Source organism: Neurospora tetraspora (assembly GCF_033439725.1).
Source record: "Neurospora tetraspora strain CBS 560.94 chromosome Unknown B0H65scaffold_1, whole genome shotgun sequence".
NCBI lineage: Eukaryota > Fungi > Ascomycota > Sordariomycetes > Sordariales > Sordariaceae > Neurospora > Neurospora tetraspora.
Window position 1 is genome coordinate 5,741,577 of NW_026944383.1, and position 9,785 is coordinate 5,751,361.

General features: G+C 53.1%; 3 protein-coding genes across 3 annotated transcripts; 1 reads left to right on the forward strand and 2 right to left on the reverse strand.

Moving 5' to 3' along the window:
- The first annotated feature begins 1,145 nt into the window (after window positions 1–1,145).
- Window positions 1,146–4,975, forward strand: B0H65DRAFT_452428 (uncharacterized protein). The gene is made up of 4 exons (XM_062826097.1): window positions 1,146–2,272; window positions 2,325–2,737; window positions 2,800–3,036; window positions 3,091–4,975. The coding sequence occupies exons 1-4, from the start codon at window positions 1,499–1,501 to the stop codon at window positions 4,553–4,555; spliced, it is 2,889 nt and encodes a 962-aa protein (XP_062686944.1). The 5' UTR covers window positions 1,146–1,498; the 3' UTR covers window positions 4,556–4,975.
- On the reverse strand, window positions 4,641–5,981 carry B0H65DRAFT_51847 (uncharacterized protein). The gene has a single exon (XM_062828698.1). It carries the CDS (start codon window positions 5,779–5,781, stop codon window positions 4,726–4,728), a length of 1,056 nt encoding a protein of 351 aa, XP_062686945.1. The 5' UTR covers window positions 5,782–5,981; the 3' UTR covers window positions 4,641–4,725.
- A 1,089-nt stretch (window positions 5,982–7,070) lies between these two features.
- B0H65DRAFT_452430 (uncharacterized protein) lies at window positions 7,071–9,443 on the reverse strand. The gene is made up of 2 exons (XM_062826098.1): window positions 9,421–9,443; window positions 7,071–9,342 (listed from the first exon to the last, which is right to left on the reverse strand). Exon 2 carries the CDS (start codon window positions 8,986–8,988, stop codon window positions 7,438–7,440), a length of 1,551 nt encoding a protein of 516 aa, XP_062686946.1. The 5' UTR covers window positions 8,989–9,342; window positions 9,421–9,443; the 3' UTR covers window positions 7,071–7,437.
- Between the last annotated feature and the right edge of the window lie 342 nt (window positions 9,444–9,785).

Consider the following 9,785-nt stretch of genomic DNA (forward strand, 5'->3'; position numbering starts at 1 on the left):
TTAGAGGGGTTAAATATTCGTTTTAGGCGTTTATCTTTTCGGACTGGGACGTATTTTAGCTGGTATTTTTCGTATAAATCCGAATGGATCTAGGTGCTAACCTCGTGCGGGGTTCAACCTTGTTTTTCAGGTGTCTTTGACAAGGCGGTGTGGAGGCCTTGGCCAACTATACTAAAAATGGTCAAGACCAGCCATCACCAAGCTAATGCAGCACTAAAGCGGTACGGTCGTATTGATCCACCCCTTTTACTTGGCTGCAGACGAGAGGAGGTAGCTAAATATTCCTAACTTTTCAATGAAAAGTTTGAGCCGATTAGAGCCATATGGCTTACTCATCAGCGAGACGTCCATGGATGCAAACTTGTGGACGCAAGGGTGCGGCCTTGCATAGTTGAGGATTTCAATCAGATATCACCGGAGGCGTCATATAGTCTTTAAAGGCATTCCTTTTTCGTCCGCTGGGACGTTTGTTTTTCTCGTGAAGGTCGGACAAAGTCAGCTAAGACCCACCCCTTTGTGAGTTGCCAGTGGTTGAGGGGATCTGGGGAGAATAGACAGAAGGGGTTAGGCCGGGGGGGGTAGAAATTGGCATTTCGCTACTCAACCCAGACCATGCCGAAAACTGTCACAACTCCTTTCCTTGGCACCTCCATACGCAGTATGTAGCTCGTAGGGCGTCCATAGTCACCGCTCATCGCTACCAGGCTCGCTAATAACCGGGTGTGTGTGGTGGTGACAGAGCGCGTGGGGGCGCGGAAGCAATCCGTCCTCTGAAGCGGGCGCGAGATTCGTTCCGTTGTTGCTCGTATTCATAGATCTGAGCGTCCGCTGATGTTCGTGAGGCTAGGACAGCAGCGGGTTGTTCCGGCGGCTGGCGATCTTCATGATGGCTGGATTGAGCTTCACTTGCGGTTGCTGTGCTTCACGATCTTCGGGATGTCACGGTGGTTTTCCGCATGCACATGAATCGTGCTGGACTGCTGGGTCGGTGCTTGGCATCACCGTGATGGGTTTATGATGGATTGGCCTGTGATCGACCGAGTGACCGACAATCTTTTGGTGTGTTTCCAAGACAAGAGTGATGATGAAGTGCATATTGATACGTGTGAAGACTGTGAAAAGAATTTGGATCGAGGAGTTGCAGTGTAGGTAAAGAAGAGAAGGGTAGATCTTGGCTCACTGCCTTTGCGCGGAGGAATCTGGGTCGGTTGATCAGCTGATCTGGGCTTAATCACCTAGACAGCACATATCTCCGTAGGGTGGTTTGTGCGGGATACGCGTCGCGTCTGCCCACACAAATTTACCCCGCCATGGGAGGGAACCTTGATGGCCTCTGTTTTTTCCCAGCGCCTTCCCAATTGGATTGGTTAACTTGACACTGCAATCGATCCTACCCACTCTACCGTCGAAAGAGACCTGGGACAGCCCACTTTGTCTGGTTCTTGGAAATCGCATTCCTGGACCTTAGCCCTGATGCGACCGGGCCCCGCACCTTGCAATGGCCGATCCGCCTCTTCCTGTCGCGGCCCCTGCCGGCAACTCGCAAACAGACGTCCCTCAAGTCTCTGACCCGATTGCTGGCCCGAATGCCAAAGCGAGCACGATAGACGCGGCTACACAAACCGACCATTTCCCATTCAACATCCCCATACCTCCACCTCGGACAATACCGCACTCCTCGCCGTTCTTTGGAGTCTTCCGAAGCGCCTACGAGAAGGCGGATGCCTCTTTAGTCCGCGAGTCGCTGCTGTCATGGCCGGAAAAGTACTCGCACGCAGAGCCTCCCGCGATTCTTTTCGGTCCTCCAGGAACCGCGGGGACATGGTTTACTTCCCTCCGTCAACTAGACCACGATACATCGCGACGGATAGAAATTGTCCGCCGGGGCGCAAGAGCTGCTGGTTGGGACGTGTTCTTTGCCAGCGTCAGGGCCGTATGGTCTGGCCCCTCGACCTCGAAACTCTATGCGAATATCCAGCACTGGCCTGACTACAATGTGGAATCCGCCCTCTCCGAACACTTGCGCCGCCGAGACCTTAGTAGCTCCTTTTTCGACGTGGAACTCTTGTCCGTGTACGACCTGGATGGAGAGCCTATACTGCCGCCGTGGATTTGCAACAGTAACGCACCGAGATTTTCTATGTTACACAAAGTTCAGAGTCTCATACACGACGAACTGTTCTGTAGCCAGCCCCATGAGGAAATTGTGCCGCATCCGGGCCAGGGCCTCCAACACCCTGATAAATGGACCCGGCAGTTCTGGCAAGCAGATGTAAGTCTGGCCTTTCCTGAATGCTTGACCGCGTGCTGAAGTGTTATGGCAGACGATTCTCCTCGTTCCACAAGCGCAATCTCCATGCGTACTGTCCTCCTCGGTCGTTGCGAATTGTCCCACTGGGGACGATCAAGTCCAGCGTATCGCCAAGTACTTTCTGGGATTAGCCCTTCAGCACACCACCGGATTTCCCGATTCCGACTTAACAGTCCATAACGCCCATATCGCCGTTGATATGCTATACCGTGTTATGAACGCGGAAGCTGTGATGACTCCTTCAGTCAAGTCCCAGATACTCATGTTCGCCGGAGAGCAACGTGATTACGGACTCTTCCTTCGGGCTTGCACTCTTCAAAGCAGGTTTGACAGTGCCCCCGACCAGCAGCTTTTCGTCCCTTGGCTCGATTGTCTCGTCAAGAGGAGGTTGTTGATGAACTTCTGGGATCCGTACCTTCAAGAATGGTTCGTCCCATACTTTACCATCCACTGCCTCATCTGATGTGGCTAACATGCAGCTAAAACAGCTTGACCCAGCTCATCCTTTCGTACCAGAACCTGCATGACCGAGTCGAGTTTGTGCTGGCCTTGCCAAAGCAGATCACCGGTCAAGGTCTCCTACCCCACCTACTTGTGACATCTTGGCTCAAACCTTTACTCATCCCGGATGATTTCCGAACACCTTTACTCTGTTCATCAAAGGATGGTCGTGCTCTAGCTAAAGCCGCTCTCAGCTTTGGCCATGAGTCTACTGTTGCTTATGAGTATGCTGGGTCCCTTCAAAAACTTGCAGAGCATGATTGCTAACATCGAACTAGACTTGTCAGAGAACTTCTCATTCAAATGCAGCTGCCCACCGAGCCGATGCCTTGGATCGCTGCGTTTATAGAATCCCTACACATGAAGATTGACTGGGGCATGAGACGGCATCTTTGCAGAACCTTCATCCAATTCGACCACTTTTTCACATCCCATCACCAATCAAGATACGTATCTGCTTGGTTATCTGAGGACATCGACATCGTTGGCTTCCTCCTCTACCTCGCAAGACAAGTCGACTATAACCTCTACCAGGAGTGGCTGGCTGACCTCAGTAGATCGGTCAAGCAATGGGACGGCATCTACAATCCTGGCATGATGGCGTTTTTTACTAGTGTCTACAAAGAAGTATCCGGGGTAGCGCTTCTAGGCCCCCTATGTACCGATTTACTAAAGCAGCACTTCCGAATGCTGGTTCGGCCACTGCAAACTCACCTGTATGGTCATCAGAACTTGTCACGGAAGCCACCCAGACCGGTTGATCCTAACGACCATGTAGCGATGGAAGGGTATCGGTTCCTAGTGGATGCAACTCAAGAGACAGCGCAATTCAGATGGACAGCCCTTCAAAGAGACTCGGTCAAGTGGCTCTGGAAAGACACAGGGGTTCAAATCACTTTCGATACGTCCACTCAGCCCCCTACCTTGGTGGTCAAGAAGCTTTCTGCCTCCAATGATGATTGGTTCAAGCGAAGAAAACTTGCTGCACAGTCATGCAAAGAACTGGAAGAACTTCGCCATGCCAAATTAGAATACACGTTTGGGCCAACAGACCTCGTGGATTGGTCGTTTGCGGATGGTACCGGTCCAGATCCAGCATGGGTCTTGGAAGATGATCCGGCAAACCCACCCCCCGAAACCCCAAATACACCAAGACGTCCAACGCTCGCCAGGGCCGTCTCGCCTAGAAGCTCTCCCACATTTGCTTCTCCGACCAGTAGTGAGGCTATTCCGCGGGACCAAACCATTAGAGATGAGACGTATGGTTTTCCTTCGGCGAAGAAGCCTGACGACCAACCAGCCCCCGACCCAACGGAGCTCACCAAAGAGGAAGCTTTCAAGACCCTTTCGTACGAGGAGTACATGCTTCGCAGGCACAAAATGGAAATAAAGGATCAATGGGAGAAAATCCGCGAGGAAGACAACGAGGATTTGGAAGAGCTTTACGTGCTGCTCGGGCGTCGCAAGGGTCTTCCACACAAGGCATACATTACCGAGGAGGTTTTGCAACTCGCGCAGAATCCGGCCGAGGGACTTGTTGTTATGGGCTCCTCGAGACGTTGGTTGACGACCTTATGGATAAGGCAACTGTGGGAACACAGGAAAGGGATCAGATTGATCACTCCGGCTGATGATCCAGTCTTTAAGCACTCTAAGTACGGGATCAAAAGGAAACGCGGTATGGGTGGCGATGACGATTCAGAGGATGATGACGAGGAGGACGATGATCATCCCGTATGGTAATTCAACAAGTGTATGTTGCGGTCTTTTATCACGGATATCCAAAATAGAAAGTTAGGAAGAAGGGTGCCGATAGACGGAAGTCCCCAGAACATGCATCGCTCGCTCCCACCACCCGGTCTCATTCCACACAAATGAGGACCAAGTTCACCTCACTGCATCACACAACCCTCCTACTCCTCATCCTCATAAAATACCAAACACCTAACCTCAATACTCTCCCTCCCCGGCGTCCCCTCCGGCGTCGCCGGATCTACAAACGCCGTATGCGGCGTCCACCCCGCCACCCCCTTCTTCCCCCTCCCCCACGGCTCCTGCAGCCCCTCACCCCAACTATCAAAGCACTTGATCAGCACCACCTCCTCCGGTTTCATATCCTTGACATAATAAAACTTGTGTCCCTCGCTCGGCACCACTCCATACGTCTCCCCCTTGACTTCGTACCCTTCGGTTTTGGGGTATGTCTCCTCACCAGGGGCTACCTCCTTCCCGCGATCCTCGTTGTCTTCATCTGGGCGACGCTTGGGGTAGAGCAAGTCGACGGGCACCAGATCTCCCGGGGAAGTCGAGCGCCAATCAATAAACGCCAGCGGAAAGTCCGTCGCCGGGTGCGAAATGGGTCGCCAGACGTTGATAATCTGGTACCGTCCCTTCAACAACTTCTCTGCTTCTTCTGCAGGCGTCACATGCCTGCGCACGCGCGTGGCAGCAGCAGCAGGCGTCTGGTCGACGTGCACCTGCTGCACGGGCTTTCTCGCTGAATTATTGGTGTTTCGCCGGATGGTATGATCAAAGATCTCTACCCTTTTGATACCAGGCAATTTAGCCCGCAGTAGGGCCTCAACTTCGGCGTAGTACCCCGACCAGATGGCGCGCTCGTCGGTGAAGGAGGTTTCGGTGGCCGGGTGGTTGTAGAGCGCGAAGCCGGAGACGTCCACGCCGAAATCCGAGGGGGATGATTCAAGGGCGGCGCGGAGGTCGTGAACGGGCTTGGAAACGGAGACGCGCGAGAAGGAGGAGTAGTCGACGTCTACTTTGGACCAGGATTTGATGAAGGGGGTGGAGGAGCGGTTGATGGTTGCCGGGTCGGCGTAGCGGAAGGTGCCGGTTGTCATGTTGGCGGTTGTGGCGGGGGTGGTGAGGGTTCGGGTTTGTTGTTGTATCAGTTTTGAAGGTCGGATGTGAGTTCTGATGGCAGTCCTTCTGAGTGACGAAGTGACTGCTTGCATTGACTTCCGCTTTGTGAGACGGTGCGATTGTTGACGGCAGCCGGGTGATGTTGTCCTAACGCGGGGTTATATACCGGTTCGGAGTGCTGCGGGACGGGCGGGACGGGCGGGAGCCGGATTGCGCCACCGGTAGTCCCGCTGGCGCGATTTCTCTCCACAATTGCCGGGTTGGATTAGTAATATCCATCAGCGACGGCTTTGTCATGTTGTTGATATCGTCAGCAACTTTTTACTTCCGTTGCTTCTATGTAATTGCGCCAGATAACTCGTCAGGTCTTCAAAACCGACCATCTGACTAGCGGGCGAGCCACTAGTCAGGGACATTGATTCGTACCGGATTCTGGTACCGAGACGGTAATATGGTGTGCATGCATTGGACATGCAGCTCGAAGGAGTAAAATGCAACTAAACCATATGCATATGCGGGTATACCACCTAATCAATTGTGGCTCGCCCGCTAGTCAGATGGTCGGTTTTGAAGGAGGTTCTCATGGCGTCAAGGAGACCAAAGGTGTTTCGGGTCACCGGCCTTCCGATGAGGAAGTCAGAAGCCGACACAGCAGTTGGAACTTGAAGACTTGACGAGTAATGGTTTTGGTACTTGTTATTCGTGTATTGGATCCATTTGTAACCCTGGGTGTGTGAGCTGGTGGCTTTTGGATGTTGTCGGAACACCCACTGCAATCTCTTGTAGAGAGTGGGCAAAAGAATTGATGGGAAAGAATACTAACATTATTGTTCGAGGCTCTCTAGTAAAAGTGTTAATGACTTGTTTTTGAGTCGCTTGATCTGGGGTCCGGGCCCGGGCCTTACATGCGCTGCACTAACATTTTCCACTAGCAAACGCCATATGTTTGTCTTTCGAATTTTGGGTGTGTCCCTCGATTCTTCTTCCCACTCTCCCCTCTGCCAGAGAGTCTGCGAGAGTGTAAATGTTGCGACAAAACGACCAGTCCACTCCAGCTCATACCCCACGCGGCGGTTAATGGTCAACTGCATTCCTATTTCCCGTCCTTTGTTTCCCAAAACCCATATCGCTGCCGATGGGATTCTCTTCTTCAGCGCATGCAATGCAAGGGTCGCGTCAAGACATCGCGGTCCGCGATGCACTGCGGCCGCCATCTTGCATGCTGAATGCAGCAGCAGCGACAGTCAGTGGCTGTAAGACACGCATCGCATTTCGTCATGCACTGCTGCTGCACCTCACGAGACAAGCATAAAAGTCAGTGATTCATATGCAATGCAGTAGGCAAGTATGTATGTCTTTCTTTCAGAAGTTCCAAATGATAGTATCGTGAAAGATCGTGACGACCTTCTTCCGGTCATGTATTAATTAATGATGTATCTAGTAATCTAGAGGGTATGCCTTTCTTTCTGTCCCTTTGGGAAACCCCAACCCATAACGATCGTGTATGTGTGTGGTATATGTCATGATATGTAAGTCATGGTCTTCTTGTCTTTCGTAACGGCGTTCGAACCCGCGTTCCGTTCGTGGTAAAAAAAAAAACAACATCAAAAACATTACGCCCTTTTTTTGCGCCGCGCTAGGTATATGATCCAATTGTTGTAATGATTTCCCCGCCCATAGACAACGACAACAAAAAAATGTATGTGCAAAAACAACAACAAAAACTCAAAGACAGTGGAAGAGCCAGCTTAACTGTCAAAGATGGGGCCATAGGCCGGAATGCCTCGCATCTCGCACCCATGCACGATTTTCTTGGTCATCATGGGGTTGCTGATGCAGCAGACCGCCTCGGCGTTGAACTCCTTGAACAACCGGAGAACGATAGGCAACATGTCCACACGGCCGGTGATGGAGGTGTCGAGAATGACGGGGTTGTTGTCCATCCTGTGGACCAGATCCAGGGTGCGCTGGCCGTAGGTCTTGAGGGGGGACTTGGTCTGCCAGATGACACGCATATCGGGCCTGTTGGCGTCCTCGATGAAGGAGAGGCAGGGACCAATGCCGGAGCCGGTGGTGACGACGATGATCTTAGGGAACATGCGCAACACATAGCCGAAGCCGTAGGTGGGCACACCACGCTTCCAGAGGTGGGTGGGCTGGTCGTTGATGGTGGACTTGGTCCAGTCGCCGACCTTGGAGACAATGCACGAGAACTTGGTGTCGGGGGTGTCGAACTTGTCCGTGAAGCAGGCGAAGCTGTGCCAGTCCTTCAGGGGATGCTTGGCGACCGAGATACCCTGGCCGAAGACGACTTCGGTGTGGCTGAAGTGAAGACGGATGGCGTGGGGGGAGAGAGCCTCGGGCTTGACGGGGATCTTGCGGAGCAGCAGCCACGGGTGGATGGTGGCAAGGGTGAGGACGATGATGATCCAGAAGGCGGGGAGATGAAGGAGGAAGTTACCCAGGTCGGCCTGCTGCTTGCCCAGCAAGATGAGCAGGATCCAAAAGAGGACGAGGATGATCCAGTTCGCGAAGCGGTGGGTCAGCTCAAAGTAGTCGTGCAACCTCATGCGGAAGGTGGGGTAGGCGACGATGACGATGGAGAGGAGGAAGCCCAGAACGGCCCAGACAAAGGTCAGGACGGTGGTGTTGATGACTGATGGCGTGTAGTTGTACGTGAAGACGGCGGCGAAGCCAATGTACCAGACAACCGATGCCACACCTGTCCCGCTGTGGACGCCGCCGAAGTGGAAGATCTTGCACGCCAAGCGGCGGATCCTGATGGGGGCAGATCTGGGGATGGATCCGAAGATGAGGAAGAGGGCGTTGATGACAAGGGGTTGACGGCACAGACCGCAGACAGCGATGTTGACGGCAGCAGCGTTGACCAGGTCCATGGGGTGGGCACCCTTGATCATCATGATGATAAAGGCAATGGCATTGCCCATGAAGGCTACAGTGAAGAGTCGACGGTAGATCGTCAAGATGGTGTATCGAACACGGCCCAAGGGCTTCTGCTTGTACTCATCCTCCTCGGTCTGGGCCTCGAGGTCGACGATGGTCGGGCATGTCGACTGGTACGTGAGCCGCTTCTCGTTGACAATGAGAGGCTTTTCCGAGTTGGTCGATGATGTGGAGATGGCGGAAGCTTGGGAGAAGGTAGATGAGACGGAGTCATTCTGCCTGGTATGGCCGAACTTCTTCCCGCTGTTTGGTGTGGTTGTGGTCTCGATCGTAACTGTGATCCCTGCCGATTCGGGCTTCTCCTCGACGGGAGATGTGTATGGTTTGTCCTCCATGATGAGATGTCTGATGGTAATTTCGACTACAGACTCCGAAGGGTGAAGGTTTCGGACTTGGTCGTTTGAAGATGTGATGGAAGAGATTGCGATCAACTTGGACTTCGGAACGGGATGGGACCATCATATATCAGCATCAGGAGTCCGTCGTCCCCGTCTACATAAAGCCAAGGGCAGGCCCACCCCTGGGAGTCCGATGCTGCTCCCGACACCGAGCACATGTCGCCGCATTCGTCGAGTGACTGGGAGGCTCCCATCCCTTTCTGGTGGTCCAAGGCACCGGGATGGACCATCGGTCTTGTTGCGGAGTTTGCGGAGTCACTCTGTGGTCCAGCTTGTCCACACTCGCCCACACTGAACCAACATTGCGGTAAGTGATCTACGGTCTGTCCACTTTGTAGGAACTGATAAAGGGAATGGCGGGAACCGTACATGGAAGAAGTTGCACATCTTCACGACAAGCCGCCGGTTACACAGTAACAACCACTTGGCGACGGCCATAGAGAGCGAGCGGGTGGAATCCGACAACCTCCTAACCCTAATGCCCTACTGCATGACGACACATCCTCGACTCAATCCGAGACGGTCACTGGCCTAGAGACAACAAAGGCGGAGATTTATGATTTATGGCGGGGAGGTTGAGGTGTTGGCATGCAAATTCTTCTGCAGCTGAGACGGTGTTAAAGGAAAAGGGGTTGCACCGCAGATGGGGGTAAACAGGAACTTGGTTCTCAGAAGGTTGCCGGGATCGGGACGGGAATGCTCTTGACGGTGTATGGGTTGGCATCCAGGGCTAT

What these genes read in the sequence shown, in the direction of transcription:
- B0H65DRAFT_452428 (XM_062826097.1), top strand. Translation starts at nt 1,499, where the DNA reads ATGGCCGATCCGCCTCTTCCTGTCGCGGCCCCTGCCGGCAACTCGCAA. An exon ending in GGCAGTTCTGGCAAGCAGAT is followed by an intron (nt 2,273 to 2,324) that starts GTAAGTCTGGCC and finishes GTGTTATGGCAG; the next exon opens with ACGATTCTCCTCGTTCCACA. An exon ending in GATCCGTACCTTCAAGAATG is followed by an intron (nt 2,738 to 2,799) that starts GTTCGTCCCATA and finishes CAGCTAAAACAG; the next exon opens with CTTGACCCAGCTCATCCTTT.
- B0H65DRAFT_51847 (XM_062828698.1), bottom strand. Translation starts at nt 5,781, where the DNA reads ATGCAAGCAGTCACTTCGTCACTCAGAAGGACTGCCATCAGAACTCAC.
- B0H65DRAFT_452430 (XM_062826098.1), bottom strand. Translation starts at nt 8,988, where the DNA reads ATGGAGGACAAACCATACACATCTCCCGTCGAGGAGAAGCCCGAATCG.